The following is a 23,485-nucleotide window of genomic DNA, read 5'->3' as shown; positions in this document are numbered from 1 at the left end:
CCCCAAAATAAACAAACAGAAGGAAAAAAAAAAAACAACAACAACAATCATAAACCATATTATTGAAAATAAGAACAAATCACAGATCAAGGTATTTTTTTTGTCCTTTTCGGAGAGTAATAGCAACAATAATAATTAAAAAACAATAATAGTAATGCTGCTGTCTTGTTACGTAATAACATCACAGAACCCTTGGTCAGAACATTTGAGTGAAGCCTGCACTTCAGCAACAAAAAAAAATGAAAAAAAAAGAAAAAAATTAAAAAAACGATCAGACGCTTCATTATAACGAAGAAACACGAAAGGAGCCAAAGGCGGGGACATTTGTCTTCGCTCCGCGTTTCTCGAAGCTCGAACATCGGCGATTTTGGCCAGCGCGGGCCAAAACCAGAGATGAAATGAAAAATGAAAAAAAAAAAAAAAAACAACAAACGACAGTACATATGTATTTGGTTACAAGTTTCATAACTGCGGAATCCCAACAACAGGAAGAGAAATACTCAAAAACGGGTTATTGAGAGATAAGGAATGCTGGCCTTAAAAAATTGTTCTAACATACAAAAAAAAATAAAAATTAAAAATAAACATGCTACAAGGAAGAAGAAAAAAATTAGTAAATAACTACACTTGTCTCTTTATCTTTTTAAACAATAAATAAATGAAGATTGCACTGTAATTGGCATTGTAAAGTACTGTATGCAAATATATAGTATAAATAAAAAGTCTACCTAAACCCCCCCCCCTTAAAAAAAAAAAAATCTACCATCATTTTCCCATCGACTTTGGCAAAATTAAAAAAAAAAATAAAATATTAGAGCGAGTAAACCACACGACAAGGCACAGCGTCCCGAGAGGACGAAAACGCAAAAAAAAAAAAAAAAAGCGGCGAGGAAGACGAGAAGGGCGAGCGGCGGCAGCGGCGACAAACAGGAAGTGGGTGCTCTTCTTCTTTTTAAATTTCCCTGAGGTACGTTACAGGCCTCACGTGCAAGACTCCATTTTGAAACGGGTCGGGGGGACCCTTCTTTGGGGGCTGTGTACCTTGGCTTTTGTGTTTTCATCGAGGGGAGGGTGTTCAGAATGCCCTGTGTGTCCGTTGAGGGGGAGGGAATTAAAAAAAAAAAAAAGACGGGCGCATGATTGAAAAGCGGCATCAAAAAGGTAATTAGGCAAAATGGAGGGCGGGGGGCGGGAAAAGGGGTGGACTTCAAATTTCACGCGGCACGGTACAGAGTACAAATACCCAGATACCGCTTGTACTTTTCAGATGTACAAATCCAATTAAGATAGATAATTGTGAGCATGTGCTGCTTTCTAATCCTCTCGATATGTCAGACCGCCGTTGTGTAGCGCCAACTACTGGTGAGGAGGACTTGTTTTTTTTTTTTTTTTTTTTTGCTTTCGGTATCGGCAGCCTTCACGAGTAACGTTCAAATTGGGCCGGCGTCCATCCGCGTGATTTATACACAAGGTCTGTCTGCTACTACAATTTTTTGCAGGATTCTCGACGCAAAAAAGTGGAATATAAAAAATGGGCGTATCCCGCCATTTTCCAGAGGGCGACTTGAGGTCACCCGGCGTTTTTTTCCGCCTTTTCGAGGTAGTAACAGAGCCGTAAACGCAAATGCCGTCGTGTCGAAAGTGTGTTTCTGCTGCTATTTTGGTCATTGCGCCGTATCACCGTTTGAAACGCCGACGGGAAAGATGGGAATTCGCCCGCTTTTTTCCCGGTTCGCTGTTCTGCGCGAAGAGCAACGCGACACATGAGTCCACTTGACACTTTTTTTTTCGCCCTCCGAGGTAGTACCAGAGCCGTAATGGAGGCGGGACTGCGCTCGTGTGTAAAACGGTCACTCACACTTCTCCCACCCTGTTGTGTCGAAATACACGGTCGCATCGAGTGATCGCAGCGGTGCGAAAGTGCACTGTCGCGGTTTTATCCCGCCTTCACCGGGTTCTGTGTGGAAGGCAAAGACGTCTATTTGGCTCTGATGTGGCAACTTTGCAGGATTTCCGCCCTTTCACATTGCTGCGTAAAAAAAAAAAAAAGGGAATTTCGTTCACTGGGTTCTGTGTGAAAGGAAAAGGCGGCTGAATCCAGGATCATCTAATTTTGCAGGATCTCCGTGTGAAAGCGGCTAAAGTTCATTTCGCACAAGCGGGAATTATTCAGCGGCGAGTCGGCGTGGCGATTTCCGGAAAACAGAGGTGCGCTCGCTACTCCCGCCCCGGATGCGTCGAAAGCAAAGGCGCGAAGGAGAATGCCGTGTCTCCGTGTGAAAAGTCCACAAAGATGCGGTAGAATTCCCCGACTTTTCGTGGGAGTTAAAAAAAAAAAAAAGGCGGCCAAACGGCAGAAGTTCCGCTGCGGAAATGTTGCGGGACGTCTGCGTGGTGAAAGGCGCTGCGGCGCGAAACGGCACCGCAGGAGGCGGGAAAAGCTGGGCTCCAGTTTAATGCCCCCGACTGGGTTCTGATTCAGAATCAGCGCGTCGAGCCCGGCCCGGCCGACGCCATCGCTTTCGACGCGACTGTGGATATTTGTTCATTTAAAAAATACAAATACATTTCTGGCATGTAGGTGTGTGTTTGTGTGTGCATATATATATATATATATATATATTTCTATTTCATATTTATATTAGATAACTGGTTTTCCATTCTAAAAAAAAAAAAAAAAAAAAAAAAATCACAGGATAGCAGCATCTTACATCACACGTGGATTGCATCACTTTGGCGAGCGTTAAGAAGCAAAGCGAGTTTGCGCGCACGACGCCGGTTGAGTCTTTGTCGACGCACGATTGTGTGTGTGTGTATTGTGTGCGTGTAAATATGTGTATCATCCAATATGCGCGGCTAAAGCTTTGAATGCCTACATTGCAAATATGGCTGAGTGGATAAAGACTGCAGCAAACAAACCAACGACAAAAATTTAAAAAATGAAAGAAAAAAAAAATTTAAGGCAACCAACCAGGAATTGTACACAACTTTGAATTGAAATGATTAAAAAAAAACAATAATAATAAACCGTGCAAGTCAGTTTGTGTGACTGCTCGTAGATATTTTTTTTTTTTTTTTAAGGCTTGTGGATGAGTTTTCTCGCCCTCCGCGAAGAGGTACGTATCGGCTACAAAAAAGTAGAACGGGAAAAAAAAAAGCCTGAAGAAGAAGAAGAAGAAGAAGAAGTAGAGCATCTCAAGTGTTTTTTTTTTTTCTTTCTCGACGATCTGTGATAAGAAAAGTTTCTCTTGGGTTTCGCTTTCTCTTTCTATCCTGTTGTAAAAAAAAAAAAAAAAAAAAGAAAAAGAAAAAGAAAATAAAGAAAAAAGATTCCCTCACTTCATGAAGAAGTACTGCAGCAAGCAGGCGATGAGGATGGAGAGGCCGGCGAAGGCGAAGACGATGAGGGCGGCGAAGCGCTCGTCGCTCGACATCAGGCTGGCCGCCGGGCCCCGGCCCGAGCCCACGAAGGGGACGCAGGCTCCGCCCCCCGAGGACCCCCCCGCGGGCCCGGCCCCCGACGGCTCCTGGCGCCGCATGGTGAACTGCGACGACGGGCTGAGCGGGCCGCACAGTTCCTGGCACGAGTCCTGGCAGCGGCGGCAGGCGCCCACGCGGAAGCGGTAGTCCGTGTTGCCCTGCAGGCCCGAGAACTGGAAGGTGCTCTCCTCGCCCTTAAACACCTGCCGCACGAGACCCGACTCATTAATAATGATATCATTAATCAAGATATTTTTGCTATATAGCTTTTTTTTTTTTAAGGGGAACATATCCGCTGGTAAAGCATTGGCCTCACATTTCTGAGGTCCCGGGTTCGATCCCGGACCCGCCTGTGTGGAGTTAGCATGTTCTCCTCCTGCCTGCGTGGGTTTTCTCCGGGTGCGCAATCCGGTTTCCTCCCTCATCCCCAAAAACATGCAACATTAATTGGACACTCTAAATTGCCCCTAGGTGTAATTGTGAGAACGATTGGTTGTTTGTCTCTATGTGCCCTGCAACTGGCTGGCGACCAGTTCAGGGTGTGCCCTGCCTCCTGTCATTACTACATATCAAATTAACTTTCATGGGGTTCTATTTTTGCTCCTTAAAATACACGTAACCACTTCATATTGAAAAAAAAACTATAATCTAGTCTCTGTGCCCTGCGATTGGTTGGCGACCGGTTCAGGGTGTGCCCCGCCTCCAGCCCGTTGACACCTGGGAGAGGCTCCGGCACTCGCGAGACCCCCGTGAGGATAAGCGGCAAAGAAAATGGAAGGATGGATGGGAACGTATCCTCAGTTTTTTCTGCGTTAGGCCACAACCATGTCTAGTATCGGAACACTCCTTTGGCGCCATCTTGTGGGCCAACTAGCCACAAATTGTACTCAAGAGTTCTGACAAGTAAAAATAAAATGATGTCTGGTACTTCCTGATTTTTTTTTTAAAGCATGAAAAAGACAAAAAGATAAAATGGGAACGTTTAAATGTAGATATAGAAAAACAATGTCAATAACTGAAACAGTAAAAAAATGTAACCTTAATATAGTAATATATTCAGGGGAAAAAAAAAATCATCAAAAACACTCCACTTAAAAATGGCTAAAAGGAGGTTTGACTTAAAAAAATTAATATATGCACCAGAATTGTCCAATGCTCAATTGTCAAGCAATAACTGGGCCGCCATTGTTTATTAGCGTAGCTTTTTAACGACCACGAAGCAGAGAAAAAACACAAATGCGGTGAAGACTCACTGGTAACTTCTGCTTTAAAAACTCCCCAAAATTCAAAAAGCTTGACAAAAGCTACTACTTTCTTACTGGCTCGGGCTTTGGCGCCATCTTGTGGCGTCAAAGGGCGTTGCGAAAAGCGCATAAAATTACAATAATGAATTTGTAAATAGTGAACCGGGAACTACGTGGCTACTACAATTGCCTTGTGTACGCGTGTGCACGTACCTGCTTGTATTCGGACTCGCGGCCCACCAGAACCTGCAGCACGTAGCTGATGGGGTCCCCTCTCATGGGCGGGACGGTCTCCCAAGTGATCTGGCACATGTTCCCTTCCAGCTGGTGCACCCTGGGAGCTGGGGGGGGGGATTAACAGGATTGTCGTGTGTACACGTGTGAATGAGTGGGGAGGTGGTTGGTGCTTGGGGGTACCTTTGAGGGCGGGGGGCACGGACTTGGTGGTGCAGAAAGTGTGGGTGTTGGAGAAGGGGCCATCGCCGGCGTCGCTGATGGCCTGTATTCTGAAGGTGTAGCTGCTGGATTCCGTCAGTCGCTGGACCTTGTAGGTGTGGCTGGGGCCCCGGTAGACGGTCAGTAACCTGTCGACACGGGGGAGACAAGCGCCGCATTAGAAGACGTGCGGCACGGAAAATGGGCGAGCGGATTTGGGGCAGTGACTCGCTTCACGTGCAAAACGCATGCTCTGTCGGGTTGAAGTCTGAAGATTTACGTGGCCGGTCTTTTATTGGCCCAAGTCTTTCGGCAGAACTCATTGAAGTGAGGATCCAACATTTAGATAATTAAATATGCGCTGATGCTGGTGTCTATTGTTGTCAAAATAAAGGGGGCAGGGCATTGAGCCTTGAGGCATTCCACCTGTTAATACATCAGAAATCAGCAAATACATGAGTCCACTTCCACCTTTTATCATATCCTAACTTATCAAATCCCATCTTATTGTACAATATCGATTTATTTTATCGCACCAAGTCATATCTAAGCGTCTCATATTTTGCATCTTGTAGCTTTGCAACACACTGTATCATATCTTATTATATAACGCATGTTTATTTGGATATGAGACTGCTGGCTTTATGATAATCATATCATATGGAGCAGCAATATCGCAGTAGAGGAGTTGTGAGGAGTTTTCAAAGGAAGCAGAAAACTCCTGACGAGATTTGTATGCAGCTACTTTGCTGACAAGTGCATTTTATTTTATTTGTTTTATTCTTGATGATTTATAGCTATTAGCTCCCTTCTGCAATATGTACACCCCTCTGCCAATTCTTTACTATTGCTACTAAATCACTTTATAAAACATTCAGTTTATATTTATATATTTTTTTCTTTAGAGATTCAATCATTGACATTAAAATGCATTTTTTTGGCGCTATCGTGTAATATTAAAAATACACCTGTACACTGTAAAATACCAAAGTTTGGCAAGGAACTGAATTTAGTAAAAAATTTAATGTTTACAGTTAAATATAATGGACGTTTATGAAAAAGATAATGAGGATTAAATTAATATTATCAAGCAATTTAGAAAAATCTATATTTTCGGCACGGCATTTATTTTTTGTGATCCTTGCAGGCCCGTGCGCCAGTTAAAAATGCAAAATAATCGACAGTTGAGTGAAACTTAAGTTCATATGACACATGAATGAACAATAATTTGATTAATTGAGGTGCAGCGTGTATTTTTTTCCCCATCTAAATACTACAAAAAGAAGAAAAAAATCATTAGCAGATGATTCGAGTGACGTTCGCTTGGTCACATCGGAGCGAAGGTTGAAATGATGGCGGCGGGATGACTTTGAAATCATCGATGTCACACCCGCGCGCAAAGTCAGGTGTTAAAACGAAAATGAGCGTCCAATATGCGACCTCTCGGCGTCATCTGGCAACCATCAATCACCGTCAACGCCGCCGAACGCGGCTTCATTAACGCTTAACGAGGTCTTGACTCGACGCCGACTCCGGCTGGCGAGAGGGCAACGGAGGACACCCGAACGCTGGTTACGGTTTACGACTTCCCATCTTGGACGCAGTTCTGTCCGCAACAATCTCAGGGGCGGATTTTTGACCTCGGGGAGGCTTTTAGTCTGGGTCACGTCGCCATGGCGATGGCACAAGCGCAAAGGAAATGAGAAAAATGATCAAGTGGATGGATGTTTAAAGGTCAAGTGTCACGCCTATTAACGTTCTAAAATAGATATTGTCATGAAAAATACAAGCAACATTCGCTTCAACGTCCATACGAAAAATTAAATATGAGCGGAGAGCGCGTCATCCGTGCGCAAAGTTGCGGAAGTCTGTTCATTACGTCGCACCGCGACGTTCGCCGTTGAAAACACGCTGTGCGACTAACTAATGCGGCAAGCTTATTTAGATGATATGCGGATCACAGATTCACAGACAGTATGTATGAGCCAGCCCGGCAGAAGCCGTGCCCCTCGTCCGAAGCTGTGCTGGGCGCCGACGGGTACATCGATACGCTTTTGTTACATTTTGAGAGGATTACGTCCCCCGCAAACTATTATTTTTTTTTTTAGTGGCTGTATACAAACCTACGTGTCACGGCTTTGGCGGCGCCTCGTCCGCCGAAGCCGTGCCCCTCGTCCGAAGCCGTGCGCCGACGGGTACATCGATACGCTTTTGTTACATTTTGAGAGGATTATGTCCCCCCCAAACAATTTTTTTTTTTTTTTAGTAAGTGTATACACATCTACCTGTCATTTGGAACCCACAAAGCTCTCGTCCTTTGCACCTGTGCAGTCCATTTTTCACGACGAACCGGGTCTTTTTGAAAAGTATGAAGAGGGAATCCGTCCTCCCGAGCGTTCGAACAATATCCAGCAATACAACGAGCCGGCATTTTGGCTAGCAGGTAAAACTAGTAGAAACATGCAAGACCGCCTGAGTGGGCGTCTGCTACTAACATCACTTCCTGTTTCTTCTCGAAAACAAATCCCTCGGGAGGATTTTCGTGGCGGGAGTGACAAAAAGTCATATACGTCAAAATCATGTTTTGTGGTGAAAAAACGGATGGCTGCCTTTTTTTTTTTTTTTTTTTTTTCCATTAACAACATACTTAAAATCATGAATTTCATGACGGTGGCACTTTAAGGCCAGCAATGAGAGTCCGAGAGAAGGCGGGGCCAGATACGTTGCGCTCGTCGAAAGAGTCAAGCGGAAAAATTCCCTCGCCGGAATTTTGATTAGGGTTAGCTAGTACAAAGGGGCGGAGCTTATTTCACTCCAGGCATTTAATTGTTACAACTAAAAATAAATGTGAAATATTTTCATAACATAAAATAAGATCTATTTTTTTTTTTTCCATTCGATTTTTCCCCACTTTATTTGATGTCTGGCATCGATTAGAGCGGAGGCCACCGTTTGAGAATCATATTCCGAAACAAATAACCCTCCAAAAATTTCTAATCGTCATCAATTATTGCAATCTTTTGACTCGCAGCTCTTGGATCGGATTTCGCAGTCAAGTAGATTTTCTTTGAATTCGATGAGAGGAATAAAAAATGCACGAGGCGGCCGTCGGAAGGAGGAAGGTTATCAAACGTGGTCCGCCAAAATACGAAGATTACATTTGCGCCATTTGCATCGGGCCATTCGATATGTTTGTGTACATTTTTCGCCGACTCGTTATTTCGAGGCTCGCTTGAAAGATGCGAGTGCCGCAGCCAATTATTCAGTGATGAAAAACGCAAAGGCAATAAAAGTCTTTTGGAAGAAAGGCAAATGGGGGGGGGGGTGTACTAAAATGACATATGCATAAATAATGCGCACTGCAATATTGTACATTTTGAAAACATTGTAGTAACAAATAGAACACGAATATTGTCATTTAATTGAGCTCATTTTATTCTCAGGCCTGTGGTTGTCTTCAAAGACGTTTTTGACTAGAAAGATGTGCAAATATGATTTTTTTATGACTATTTGGAGGGCAAAAGGGGGGGGGGATGGAAAAATGCCTGCCAGGAGGCAATTAAAAAGCATTAATAAAAGCATATTTGCGCCGCACGGAACCTTTTGGCCACTGTCCGTGTTTACCGCACGGACGTTTGTTGTGGGCGCACATTTGGGGCAGTGATGATGAAAATGATAATCGCGTGTGCGCTAATGCTAATCCCGACTGCTAACCATTTCGCAAAGGCTCATTTTCTTGTCAAAAATTCTGTCCCGTTCATACCGCACTCCGTGGAAACATATGCGGATTAATCAGAAAAATCCAGCCCTCATAAATTAAAATAAAATGCAGGTGCAGGGGTGGCACGGTGAATCAGCTGGTAAAGCGTTTGCCTCACAGTTCTGAGGACCCGGGTTCGATCCCGGCCTTGCCTGCGTGGAGTTTGCATGTTCTCCCCGTGCCTGCGTGGCTTTTCTCCGGGTGGGCACTCCGGTTTCCTCCCACATCCCAAAAACATGCGACATTAAATTGCCCCTAGGTGTGATTGTGGCTGCGGCTGTTTGTCTCTATGTGCCCTGCGTTTGGCTGGCGACCAGTTTAGGGTGTGCCCCGCCTCCTGCCCGATGACAGCTGGGATAGGCTCCGGCACTCCCCGCAACCCTCGTGAGGATAAGCGGCGAAGAAAATGTACGGATAGATTATTTCTAGGGTGGAACATCGGGAAAGCGTTGGCCTCGCAGTTCTGAGGTCCCGGGTTCAATCCTGGACCCGCCTGTGTGGAGTTTGCATGTTCACGTGGCTTTTCTCCAGGTGAGCACTCCGGTTTCCTCCCACATCCCAAAAACATGCGACATTAATTGGACACTCTAAATTGCCCCTAGGTGTGATTGTGGCTGCGGCTGTTTGTCTCTATGTGCCCTGCGTTTGGCTGGCGACCAGTTTAGGGTGTACCCCGCCTCCTGGCTGTCGACAGCTGGGATAGGCTCCGGCACTCCCAGCGACCCTCGTGAGGATAAGCAGCTAGGAAAATGGATGGATGGAAAAATTGCCTCTAGGTGTGATTGTGAGTGTGCCTGTTTGTCTCTATGTGCCCTGCGATCGGCTGGCAACCAGTTTAGGGTGTGCCCCGCCTCCTGGCTGTCGACAGCTGGGATTGGCTCTGGCACTCCCGCGACCCTTGTGAGGATAAGCGGCAAAGAAAATGGCTGGATGGACGTGGGAGTGCATAAGTCCACGGTGAAATATAAAGCGCAAGAGATTCGGCATTGACAGCAGCAATTATTTGATATTTCTGCATCATATCATTCAGTTGACCCCAAGTCTTATTATATTTGTTTTTACCCCCAAGAACTTTTGTTCAGTGGTCTTGGGTCTTGTTGTCATTATTATCATCTTACACAATCAAAATAAACTAAATTACATAATGAATTTGCAGAGTACCATGCCACGCTCCACAATTAAAATTAAAATAAAAATTAAAAAAAACAAAACAAAAAAAAAAAAACACTCCACTGCTCCACAGTGAGCGAGTTCACTTCCAAAAGAGGAAGTGAGGCGAGCATCGACCCGCGGTTCGTTTCCCCCTCGTTATTTCTGCGCAAGCGCCGTCCCCAAGGCGCATTTATAGAAACGAACTCGTCCTCGCCGACGTTGCCCCCGACCCCACCCCACCCCCTCCCTCGCCGGGGCCTCAACGTGACTCCACTGCGGTACATCCGCTTAACATGCGCACGGCCGCTCACCCGCACACTCGGGGCCTCTAATGAGCCGCTCGGGTTCCGTGCGCGCTTTTCCGTCTCGTATCGACGTTCTGACGATTTGACGGGCGCGGGGCGGAGGAGGCCCAGAACCTACACGAGAATACTCGGGAGATCTAACAGCGGGGAAAATTATTACCCTTCATGGAGAAAATGTTTCAAACAAGTACCGAAGTAGGTAAATAATCGCAGAATAAACAGAAATATTGTTAAATACCTGTTAATTAAAACTTACTTCATCAAAAAAAAAAATAAATAAAAAAAAATCTGATGTTGACATTATGGGTAGTGAGTGTATATATTTTAAAATGTTAAATATTTTGAAATGTTAATTGCATTTATAATATATTATATAATTATGTATTAGATTTAAATATTAAATGTCATTTTTTTACGTTACATGTAAACAACTTTAAAATATTTGTAAACTGTACTTTAATTCTTCACAAAATTGTTTTTTTTTTTTCCATTTTAATTCAGGTATTATATGTCATAATAATAATGATGTGGTTAGACTGGTTAAAGCGTCGGCCTCGCGGTTCTGAGGACCGGGGTTCGAATCCCGTCCCCACACGTGTGGAGTTTGCGCGTTTTCCCTGTTTTCCCCGGATGGGCGGTCCGGTTTCCTCCCACATATCCCACACTCTAAATTGCGTGGACGAATAATTGATTGTTTCCATGGCAACCAGTACTGGTACTTGTGAGGATAGTATTGTTATTAAAACTACATTAATCTCAATTAGGAAATTGAGACCGCTCCAGGGCGAGAAATTTAAATCAATCGCGTGAAACAAGCGAGCCGCTTTTGCGGTCGCGGAACTCACCTGCGGTTCTTGTCCTCCATCTGCAGCGTGTAGTAAACGTCGTCGGCCAGCAGGGAGGAGCGGGCGTTGCTGGCGTTCTCGCCCCACTTCAGCTTGAGGCTCTGGGGCCCGGCGGCGGTGCACTCCAGAGGGGGCGGGGCCGGGGGCAGGGGCCGCGTCCTGACCAGCAGCGGCGGGCAGGACGGGCCGCGGCCGATGGCGTTGACCGCCTGGATCTGGACGCTAAAAGCCACGGGGGGGGGGGGGCAGAAACACACGTCAGTCAAAGTACGTAGTAGAATGCAAATGTTCTTTCTTTCATCATTTGACAAATTACGGCTTCCCCTCACACCCCCCAAAAAAATATTGAGTATTGCGATTGTCATTCTACATGTGTTTGGTCACCTTTTGTGTTCAAACAGGTTACTTAAACGGTTATAACACCGCCACAGATGCGACTTGCCGGCCCGACTATGGTATTTCCAATTATGCGATAGAATGAAGCTCGCAGCGATAGCATTAAGCTAGCAGAGGCTACGTTGTTGCGTTAAGTACACAAATATGTAATCCCCTTTGTTTGATGTTTAGTTTGACAACTTTAACTGGGAGTGACAATTTATAACTAACACTCTTTTGAAGAATTGATCAATATTTACCACATTACTGCTAACCCGTACACCGCTAGCTAGCTGTTTAGCTCATATTTTTACAATATCAACAGCTCTGATCTAGGAAAAAAAATCAGATCACTTATATCTCAAGACACCTCAGGAAAGAGAACATTGAGAAATACTCCCCGTGTGTGTGTTTGCAACGCACGTGTTATGTCGTTAATAAAAATCGCTGCGTTGATCTCCTCGCACAATCCAAATAAATCAAACCACCTGCAATAACCCCAATCCACAAAGTCCGGGAAGCCGCAGTCACCCCGCATGATACGACAAAGCCGCGGCGCACCGTGAAACGGATCACAGGCGCACACGCGAGCACGTCCGTCCTTTCATATTTTCTTTTTTTTTTTTTTTTAAGGTTATTCTCCCAGCACGCTGTTATGATGCGATTAGCTTGCGTCAGGCGCGCACGTGCCGTTCGCTGGCTAACATTTTCTGACCTTTGATTGAAATTCACGCAGTCCGGCCTCGACGAGAGCATCTGCACGGACGGACGGCCGGCGCGTGCAGGAGCATCATAATAATATTGTTGTTGGAATATAGCATATCTGTATACGTATTGTACCGCAGATATGAACGCTAGTTGTTCTCAAATGCATTATGAATTTGGCATAACAGGAAGACTTTTGCTAGCGACAAATGACTAAATAATATGAAACTATGAAAATATAAAATGAACCAATAATACAAGCACTTTTTACAAAAAAAAATTAAAATCAATTAATATTTGTATATATTTATTACAACAAATTTTAAACATATTGACTAATTTTATTTGCACACCACTTGAGCCATTTTTAACCTCACTTAACCTTTCAACCACTTTATAGACAGTGACCGCCGCCCAAAACACAGATGGTAATCCCATATTGGCGCGCGTATGAAAATATTTTCAAGTATCCACTTGCTGTAAATAAACAAGAATGACTCACACGCTCGCGCGCACACAAAGAGTGTTGCGCTGCGCCGGGGTGGCGGCTATTACGTAAAAGAGCAGAGTGACATGGGAACAAAAAAACAAGATGAGGATGAAAACATGGTGCGCACACACGCACACAAACACATGCGCACATGCACACGCACACGGGTCCAGGTAATAACTGAATAGCTTCCAGATGGATAACAACAACAAATTGGGATTCAGGTGGTGAGTGGTTGTTTATTGACTGACCCCCCCCCCCCCCCCCCCAAACACTCACACACTTCTTAACTAGCCAATGAGAGGCTCCAAATGAATTTTCTCCGAAAAATCCCCCAGGCTTGTCCTCAACTCCACTGCAAGCAGACTTCCCTACGCTTGGGATTCACTTGCCATATTGGCTCGTCCCTAAATATGTATTTGTGTTCCGTGTAAAAGTGAGGCGACACTCGATGGCATCGATTTAAATATGCCATGTAAAAAAAAAAAAAAAAAAAAAAGGGAAAATGCAACATTAACGCAATGGCTTCTCTCGCCCAGCTGTGCATGATAACTGCAATCTTGCATCATAAAAATAAACAGAACTGCTAGAAATAATCCATCCATCCATTTTCTTAGCCGCTTATCCTCAAGAGGGTCGCGGGGAGTGCTGGAGCCTATCCCAGCTGTCGACAGCCAGGAGGCGGGGTACGCCCTAAACTGGTCGCCAGCCAATCGCAGGGCACATCGAGACAGACAAACAGCCGCACCCACAATCACACCTTGGGGCAATTTAGAGTGTGCAATTAATGCATGTTTTTGGGATGTGGGAGGAAACCCACGTGAACTCCACACAGGCGCTGCCATAAGCTCGAGCACTCCCCGCAACCCTTGTGAGGATAAGCAGCTAAGAAAATGGATGGATGGATGGATAACAATAACTAACATCTGAAAAAAATTGCTAGTGCAGTAACTGCTAACAACTACTTCTATCAACCACCAACAACAACCATCCACCCATTTTCTTTGCCGCTTATCCTCACGAAGGTTGCGGGGAGCCTATCCCAGCTTTCAACAGGCAGGAGGCGGGGTCCACCCTGAACTGGTTGCCAGCCATTCACAGCGCACATAGAGACAAACAACCAATGGCACTCACTATCACACCTAGGGGCAATTTAGAGTGTTCAATTACTTTTGTGGGACGTGGGAGGAAACCAGAGTGCCCACCCGGAGAAAAGCCACGCAGGCACGGGGAGAACGTGCAAACTCCACACAGGCGGCTCCGGGATTGAACCCAGGTCTTCAGAACTGCGAGGCCGACGCTTTCCAGATAGAAATAATCCATCCGTCCATCTACTTTCTGCTCTATCACGCACGGGCACAATGTAGACGGTTCAAATAATTTATATAATGTGATCTTTACTTGCTGGTTAATCAAATCCAAAGAGTCCTTGGTGAGAGTGTATATGTACGCACACCCTGATCACGTCATTTAAGAGTTTGAAAGTGAGTTGCGTTGCGGAAAAAAAAACAAACAAAACAAAAAACGGTAGAAAATGGATGCATGCATTTTGCACAATAGAAAATGAAATGGGAAATTATCCGCAGTAAGCAGCGAGCGGTACCGGTACTCGCTGTCCGGCTGCAGTCCGCTGAGCAGGTGACTGGTCGCCGGCTCCACCGTGACGGTCCGCTCATCCAGGGAGATGACGTACGAGGAGATTTCCGCCCCGTTGGCGTTTGGCTCCTCCCATTTGAGGAACAGACAAGTGGAGCGCGACCGGCCCGGCTCCGAGGAGGCCGGCGGGTCCAGGAGGCCGAGCGAGGAGACGGCGTCGGGGACGGTCGCCGGCGTCTGGAAGCCCACCTGCTCGCTGTGAGGCCCCGCCCCTGCCTGGTTGACAGCCTGAACGGGGGGAGAAGCGCCGCCGTCTTACTTTTGGAAACAAACCAGCAGTGGCGCAAATCCCGTCGGGCGTCACCACTTGTGGAGATGCAGGAAATAATCAGGACCACTTAACTCTCCAACTTGCTACTTTTACACCAGCCAACCGCTCCCTTTGAAGCCAACAGACTCCCTCTCATGCCCCATCAATACTGAGTGGTAAAACTCTATACGTTAGCATTAGCGCTAACAGCGAAATGAGGAGTCCTGGTTTTAATCCAGCATTGCCACGGCAACCTAACCCTTCCTTCCTTCCTTCCTTCCTTTTCTCCCGTCTTTCCTCCCTTCCATCCCGTGTTCTTTACTTTCCTTCCTTCCTCCCTTCCATCCTGTCTTCCTTCCTCCCTTTCATCCCGGCTTCTTTACTTTCCTTCCTTCCTTCCTTCCTTTTCTCCTGTCCTTCCGCCTTCCATCCCGTCTTCTTTACGTTCCTTCCTTCCTTCTCTCCTTCCTTTTCTCCTGTCCTTCCTCCCTTCCATCCCATCCTCCTTCCTTCCTTCCTTCCTTTTCTCCTGTCCTTCCATCCTGTCTTCCTTCCTGCCTTCCTTTTCTCCTGTCCTTCCTCCCTTCCATCCCATGTTCTTTACTTTCCTTCCTTCCTCCCTTCCATCCTGTCTTCCTTCCTTCCTTTTCTCCTGTCCTTCCTGCCTTTCATCCCGGGTTCTTTACTTTCCTTCCTTCCTTTTCTCCTGTCCTTCCTCCCTTCCATCCCATCTTCCTTCCTTCCTTCCTTTTCTCCTGTCCTTCCACCTTCCATCCCGTCTTCTTTACTTTTCTTCCTTCCCTCCTGTCTTTCCATCCCGTCTTCTTTACTTTTCTTCCTTCCCTCCTGTCTTTCCATCCCCTCTTCTTTACGGTCCTTCCTTCATTCTCTCCTGCCTTCCTTTTCTCCTGTCCTTCCTCCTTCCATCCTGTCTTTACTTTCCTTCCTTCCTTCTTTCCTTCCTTTTCTCCTGTCCTTCCTCCCTTCCATCCCATCTTCCTTCCTTCGTTCCTTCCTTTTCTCCTGTCCTTCCATCCCGTCTTCCTTCCTGCCTTCCTTTTCTCCTGTCCTTCCTCCCTTCCATCCCGTCTTCCTTCCTCGTGCACTTATTTGTCGGGCTTGCGCGGCGGCGCCGTCTGACCTGCAACCTGCAGCAGTAACTGGTGGCGGGCGCCAGGTCGGACACTTCGCACTGCGTGGCCGAGCCGCAGTAGATCATCTCCATGGGCTCGTCCTCCCGTCCCCACTCCAGGCGATACTCCGAGATGTCGCCGCCAGAACCTTCGGGACTCTGACACGCACGCAAACACACATTGTGGATTATTACACTCACAAGAAATTTACGAAAGTCATGCTTGCGTGTTTACCCGCACAAATTCCTTGTATATCTATTTGTAATTTTTCTATTGTTAAAATAAAATATGGGAAAATATTCACGCTTTATTTATTTATTGTATTCTAATGAATTTTCAATTAATATATAGATGGATGGATATGTACCCTATTGTTGTTTTCTGGTATTATTTCACTTTCACATCTTCCGACTAGCATCAAGTTTATGTCAAGTATACAGATTCCTTTTTTTTTTTTAAATAAATTTAATAATACTTCATTATCTTCCCTCAGGAATAAGTAATGACTTCTTTAAAATATTTCTATATCATAGAAAATGTTCATGTATTCTTTCGAATATTTAAAATGTTTTCTATTAAAAAGTACTAAATATGTACGATTAAAAATAAGAACAATGGCCTGCAATGTAAAAAAAAAAAAATATATATATATATAATATATATATATATATATATATATATATATACATACACACACACACACACAATATTTAAAATAATGTCTATTAAACAGTACTAAATATGTATGAGTAAAAAATGAGAACAATGCCTTGCAATGTCATAAAAAAAAAAAAATATATATATATATATATATATATATGTGTGTGTGTGTGTCCAAAATGGATGCGTCCCTAAAAAGATGTAAGGCAAATGGCTCCCATTAAAGCGAAGAGGAAGCTGGCTTGCGTCAGCGTAAACAACATTAACGACCTTGGTTGAGGTCGATCAAAAATGGACTCCTGAGCGCAGTTTCCACGGCAACCAAAGCACTTTTTGTCAACCTTGCGTTTAAACCACTCCCCCACCACAAAATAAAACTAAAAATACAAATCTCATTTGCATCGAAGCAACAACGCCGACTTGAGCTTCCTCGCCAAAAACGTTTCTCACCTCCCAGTGAAGCGACACGCAAGTGTTGCTGGTCAGAGCGATGAGCGGCGCCTCACACTGGCCAGGAGGACCGGCTGCAGTTGTGACCAACGTTGGCTCGGAGTACTCTCCAAACTGAAATAAAATGCATGGGAATTTTAAAAAAATGAATTTTTAAAAAGCATCTTTTCCCCCCAAATAACTTTCTCACCCCGGCCTCGTTGGCGGCCCTCAGGCGGAAGCTGTAGGTGGCGCCGGGGAGCAGACTCCCCACGGTGCACTGCAGCTCCGGCCCGTGGAACACTTCGGCCGGCTGGGCGTCGTCCTCGCTCATCTCCAGGCTGAACACCAACGGCTCGCTCGCCCCCTCCGTGCTGGGCGACTCTGCGCATTTCCCGCGAATAAACACTTTTCAAACTTTACAAACGTAAACAATATCTACGACTAATAAAGCGGTAAGCCGGCGAAGGTCATCGCTTCTGTCAGGGTGCAAACTCTGAATGTATCGATTGTCGTTAAAATACTGATGTTATATTACATGGCACCTGTAGATTACAAAAGGTACCAAAATAAATTTTGAAAAATATGTACAAAAAGACTTGGACAAAATGTCATTAATAAAAAGTGTGACTGACTTGAAGGAATTCAATGCAAAACTACAAAATTACATAAAAACTGTTACATAGTGTGTATTTTCTTAGACAGGGCTCAAAAAAGTTGGATATGATTTAAACTAGACAAAAAAATTCCCAATATGATTAACTAGAATTCGATGGAAAAAGTTAAAAAAAAAAAAAAAGTCTAAATATTCTTCTAGATCTTGAATGAAAAATAAAATAAAATAAAAAGCCTGCAATTTATAACCTGTACCAAGAACTAAAGGCATATCATGAAAATAATTATATACACAGGAAAGTAAAACAACTATTGAAGAATTTACAAGAGATTTTTTTTCCTCTAATAATAATGTAAATAATGACATCTCCAATAACATGAGGAATGGCATTTAAAGAAAATGACCGAATGGAAAAAGGTAAAACAAACAAACAAATCAATAATATATATAATTAATGTGATATGTCTTTTAGATTATTAGCATTATTAGATGTCATCAAAATTATTACAAATATAAAAATAAGTAGCTTACAATAAGCTCATTGCAGCGCACACCAAAGTATTTTTGCTTCACCGTCAGCAGCTCGGAAGGCGTCAGAGTGCGAGGCGCCCCCCGCAGGCCACGCCGCATATTTTCCCTCAGCCTGGACCCTGCCCGACCAAAAGCGAACCCGCGACCTCACACGCCGACAGAGCCAAAACCGAGGCGGAGGAGCACCGAAGGTCGCATCGAAGGTCGCCGTCACCCGCAATTCGGGATGGCGGATTTAAAAAAAAACAAACAAACAAAAAAAAAAAACGGCTAAAACCGGAGCTTCCCAGAGTTGCATTCTGGGAAAACTGCGGCGCTTGATTTTCTCAAATGAAGACCCGATTAGGCGTCGGGCGCGCTTTGACCGAGAGGGTCCATTAGCGCGAGCCCGGGAAAACACATCAGGCGGCCAAAGGCTGATTAAGCTGCCTCGCAGCAATAAATCACAAATAATCAACAGATTGAACCAAAGTGTGTGTGTGTGCGCATGTGTGTGTGTGTGTGTGTGTGCGCGGCCACTCACCCCATTCTAACTGCACTTCCTTGTGTTTGGCTTTACCCACAATCCTCGGAGGCTGACAGGGCCCGGGCGGCACGCTGGACGTTCGCACCGGAACGCTAACGGTGCACTTGAGGAGAAACAAACATAGACAGTTACGTAAAGTAGTACAGTAAAGCCACACATAATTGCAATAATTGCAGCTCCCCCCCTTTTTTTTTGGGGGGGGGGTGCTATCCACTGATATTTGCTGAAAAATTCACCTAGTGGCAGCTTTAAGGTGTATTTTGGTACTCTTAATAACACTAAGATGCCACAAGATGGCGACAAACCCTTCAAAATAGGAATATACACGTTGCGAACGTGGATACTTGCGGTTGGGATTTGCTGATAGTACGGAAGTAAATATACGCCACCAGGATTTGAAAGTGATCACATTTTCAAATCGTTGTATTTCGTGTAACTTTTCAATGTTAACAATTCAACTGGTAACAATTCGCCGTCTAAAACTCACCATCTGCGCCACCAGGCAAGGTTTACTTCAGGTCAGAACCGAACAGAACCGGCGAGAACGGTCGCGCGCGTCAAATGTGAGTGACTGATTTAAACGATAAAAGTATTTCTACTATGCAGTTTATGGTCAGGAAAAGCTAAAATAAAGGCTTTAAAAAGCTTGGAACGCATTATTTCTTTTTCCATTCATTGTAATGGGAAACATGGATTTGGTTTTCGAACAAATCACTTCGAGAACCGTTTTCTGGAACGGATCGTGATCGAAAATCGAGGCATCGCTGTATATTTGAATAGAATCCATTTTTTAATTTTAGCCCAGCAAATATCAGAATTGGCATCGGCCTCAAAAAGAAAATTCACATGTGTCGGGCCCTTCCACTTGAACAGCTAAGTTTAGCGTCAAGAGTTTTGGGTCCATGTTTCTGCTTTAAAGTACGAGCACGAGCAATTATAATAATTTATTTTTATTCTTTTTTTTGGGGGGGGGGGGGGCATCAACAAGTCTCGGATTCTGCGCGAGCTGTAGAAAGAAAGCAAACGTTCATAAGTGCGTACCTGACTGTGCCCGCCGGTGGTGATGCTGCAGACCCGCAGGCAGTACACGCTGCCCGGTGCCAGGCGCTCGCAGACGCACTGGGTGGCCGGCCCGCTGTACGCCACCTCCCATTGGCCGGCTGCGCACACATGACACACGTCAGCGCGTCTCGCTTCCGTTCGCGCTGACGTTTGAGAAATTGCAACGCAGACAAGCGCCGAAAAACGACAACGGCGCACAGAGAAGAAGAAGAAGGAAACGGCAACGGGGGACCGCGTACCTTCCGTGCATCCCTCGCTGATCTCCAACAAGTACGTGAGCGCTTCGGAGCCGCCGTTGTCCTGCGGGGGATCTGACGGGGCCGCAACGGCAAGAAGGAAAAACCACGTCAGACCAAAGAACACGCAACCGGGGTCACGATTTCATTTCACGTGACGCGCGGCACATTAATATTTGCTGCAGTTGAGATTTGGAAATCGCGGGACAGAACAATAGGTACACCTGGCTTCTTCTTTGTCGCTCATCACGCGTTGTAAATATTTGGGTTCCGCTCGCAAAACATAAATATATAAAATGATCAATCATTTCAAATTTCAGTTTCTTTCATGTAATAAACTGTCTTTTCAGTGCGTTTTATTCATCTCTTTGATGCCAAATGAAAGATGGAGTAAACTTAATTGTATATTTTTTCCTCCGCCATTAATTAACTGCTTCCCGTATGAATAAATAAATAATAACAAAATAATAAAATAAAATATTGCAACATGTAGTGACAAAATTGGAGAATTTCTCCATCTCGGATAACTTTTTCACCTTTTAATTTTTTTGTTATACTTTCTACATTCATTTCATTAGAACAACAACAATACTACTACTATTAATAATAAACAGTACCAATATTAATCATTCTTAATTTAAAATTCTAGTTACCGTTTTGAACACTTTTTACAAGTTGGTATTAGCAATTTTAATTTATTTATTTATTGTTTTAAAGAAACGATTTTTGGTAATAAATGTCAACCAAAATGTCCAGAAATAATTTTGTGAGGTGAACATTTTTTAAATTTCAAAATAGATCAAAATGTTGAATTTCACGCAAATTATGGAAACGGGTTTTCCTAAAATAGAATCAAAATGACATTAAAATTTTCTCTTTTTTTTATGTGAAAATGATTACAATTTAATGCCAATAGATAGCGATGAAAACATACCGAGGGTAAACATTTCAACTTTATTAAAAAATTACATTTATAAAAGAGATTCTTATCTTGATAGACAATTAAGAGTGTGTAGAGGGTGTACCTAATATTGTGTCTAGTGGGGGATGTGTGCATGTGTGCGCCCCCCACCCCCATGCAAGCGTAATGGAGGAGGGCCTCACCCCACGTGACGGTGAGCGCGTAGGGCGTGGTCGCCACCACGCACGGCGTGGACGGCGGTCCCGGCTTGTCGGGATTGGTGGTGCACACCAGCACCTCGCTGGGACTGCTCTTGCCCTCCATGTTGGACGCGATCAGCTGGAGGGGGGAACGAGAGGTTACCCGTCAGGTGGGTAAAAAAAAAAAAAAAAAATGGAAAAAGTGCGACGCGGCGAGCAGGAAATGTGCGTGACGGATGACGGCGCGAGATCGCGTCACGTGGCCGGCAAACTTGTAGGCGTGGAACTGCAGAAATGAGCTCACAGCAAAATGGCGGCTAAAAAACAGCTAGCATGTACAAAAAGCGCGACTATTGTTGATTCTACTTGCACATGGACCAAAATGTATCATTTCTACAACTGTACGAAATATCAACACGCAAAGAAACACAGCTTTGATTTGAGCCGAGACAAAGTACACATTCAAAATAAACACTTACAGTAAGTGAAATAAATACACGCGTTTTCACGATAAAAATCTATTCCAGTTCAAATAAAGCCATCAAGTTTCATTAAACTTTGTTTTTTTTTTTTCCAAAGAAAAACGTCAAATTTAGTTAAAATGCGCTATTGGTGATAAGATTTTTTTTTTTTTTTCAAAATTATGATGAAAATGTTCTCAATTTTAGGGGGAAATACACCTAAACGAAATTTATTTTTCTGTTTGTTACATAATAAATGAAAATATCTGCTGAAAAATGTTAATTCTGTTAAAGCATATAAATGCGCTCAATATGTTCCGTAATTTCCGGCCAACAAGCCGCGATGTTTTTCCACACACTTTCAACCCTGCGGTTTATGCAGTGATGCGGCGCTAGCGTTAAACTCTGTGTACCGAGGTTTATAACCAGGTGCGCAAATGCTAGCGCAGCGCTAACACTAGCCCCGTGCTGGCGTTAAACTCTTCCTGTGTACCAAGGCTTATAACCAGGTGTGCTAACGCTGGTGCCGCGCTACTGCTAGCCCCTCGCTAACACTAGCCCCATGCTAACGCTAGCCCCGCGCTAGCATTATACTCTTTCTGTGTACCGAGGCTTATAAACCAGGTGCGCTCTCTGTAGTCTGGGAATTACGGTATTTTAGATAAATGTTTGTTTTTATCTATTTTTGAATCTTTTCTCTTTTTATCTTAAATTTCACGGCTAGCGCAAATAACTTTTCTGAAACAACAAATCAAGTCAGATTTTGTTACACCAAACATATTTGTCAAATTAAAAAAAAAAAAAAGGGGGAAAAAAAGTTTAAATACATGCACATCATATATTTGCTTAAAAAAAAAAAAAAGTCCCAAACGATAGTCTAGTTGCATAGTCGAGCAGAATTCAGACTTTAAGGAGTCAAATGGATGTGACGAGCGTCACGTTCCGGCGCCCCCCCCGTCCGATTTTGCAGTTTCTCTACGCCAAAGCGACTCACCCTGAATTTATACTGCGTGCTCCTCTTCAGGCCTTGTACAGTACAGGTCAAGTTTTCTCCAGTGTACTTCGGGTGAAAGTCGGCTCCCTGCGGGGGGGGGTCCATTAGCATCTTAGCATTTGCGCTTTAGCATGTACGCGTCCGCGCCGGGCCCGAGGAAAGAGCGAGTAACTCACGCTGTTGTCCTCCTGGATCTCCAGGGTGTATTTGAGCTGCTCCTCGCCGGGGCTGCCCTCGGGTCGCCCCCAGTCCAGGGTCACCCAGGACACGCCGGCCCGCACCAGACGCGGCGCCAGGGGCAGAGCGGGCAGCGTGCCCATGGTGTAGAACACCGCCTCGGGGCTGAAGCCGCTGCAGGGGGGGGGGGGGACAAAGAAGAAGAAAAAACAAAAAAATAAATAAAAATGAGGTTATGCGCGACTCTTCGTGGACGTTCGTTAAGAAGTTTCAGGAAAAGACAAAAAATTACGTACAGCTAAGAAAATTCTCGTTTGGAATTAAAAAAAAAAAAAAAAAAAAAATTTGTTTTTAAAAACAAAGGTGTCCATCAGGCAAAAATAAATACATTGAAAAAATGTATCTGTACATCTTGTCATGAAAAGTTGGCTAAAATGACTCTGATTACCTGTAGCTGCGTGTAAAAATTGACGAACGATGCCGTTTTCTGTTCATTGTGGTGAAATCGTCAAATTCAAATAAAACTTGAGATTTTCCAGATTTTAGTTGAAATTCTTTTTTTTCCTGTTCAGTTCAGTTTAAATAAATAAATTTGCCCCGTGTCAAATTAGTCTAAAACAGTATATTTATATCAAAGATATGCATATTTCCCCATTTAGTTATAGCACAAATAACCTTTGATAGAAAAATAGAAAAATTTGAATTTCATCACATTTTAGTAGTAGTGCATTTTCCCAAATTAAATCAAATTTTGTGAGGAAAAAAAAAAATCAATTGAAGTTGAAGTTTAATGTCAAAGTAAACATCCAACCAAATCAGTTTTGGCTTATGAGTGAATGTGTTGTAGTTTAACGCTAATACA

The 23,485-nt window shown here is 44.2% G+C and overlaps 1 protein-coding gene across 2 annotated transcripts in view; it reads right to left on the bottom strand.

Annotated features, from left to right (window-relative positions):
* Positions 1–2,720: 2,720 nt before the first annotated feature.
* fndc3ba (fibronectin type III domain containing 3Ba) overlaps positions 2,721–23,485 on the bottom strand; it is an 89,753-nt gene continuing 68,988 nt past the window's right edge. For both annotated transcript variants that reach the window (XM_061844428.1, XM_061844429.1), the window contains exons 14-27: positions 22,623–22,797; positions 22,447–22,533; positions 20,995–21,130; positions 19,894–19,965; positions 19,634–19,752; positions 18,590–18,695; positions 17,131–17,303; positions 16,941–17,054; positions 15,839–15,988; positions 14,395–14,675; positions 11,222–11,443; positions 5,142–5,308; positions 4,938–5,065; positions 2,721–3,683 (exon numbers count right to left, since the gene is read on the bottom strand). In XM_061844428.1, the coding sequence (XP_061700412.1) occupies positions 3,336–3,683; positions 4,938–5,065; positions 5,142–5,308; positions 11,222–11,443; positions 14,395–14,675; positions 15,839–15,988; positions 16,941–17,054; positions 17,131–17,303; positions 18,590–18,695; positions 19,634–19,752; positions 19,894–19,965; positions 20,995–21,130; positions 22,447–22,533; positions 22,623–22,797 (2,278 nt within the window). In that variant the 3' untranslated portion in view covers positions 2,721–3,335. The remainder of the gene's footprint in view (positions 3,684–4,937; positions 5,066–5,141; positions 5,309–11,221; positions 11,444–14,394; positions 14,676–15,838; positions 15,989–16,940; positions 17,055–17,130; positions 17,304–18,589; positions 18,696–19,633; positions 19,753–19,893; positions 19,966–20,994; positions 21,131–22,446; positions 22,534–22,622; positions 22,798–23,485) is intronic.

Source organism: Syngnathoides biaculeatus, chromosome 15, assembly GCF_019802595.1.
Source record: "Syngnathoides biaculeatus isolate LvHL_M chromosome 15, ASM1980259v1, whole genome shotgun sequence".
In the NCBI taxonomy this organism is placed as follows: Eukaryota; Metazoa; Chordata; class Actinopteri; order Syngnathiformes; family Syngnathidae; genus Syngnathoides; species Syngnathoides biaculeatus.
The sequence above is the reverse complement of the archived record's forward strand: the minus strand, read 5'-3'. Positions and strand labels throughout refer to the sequence as shown.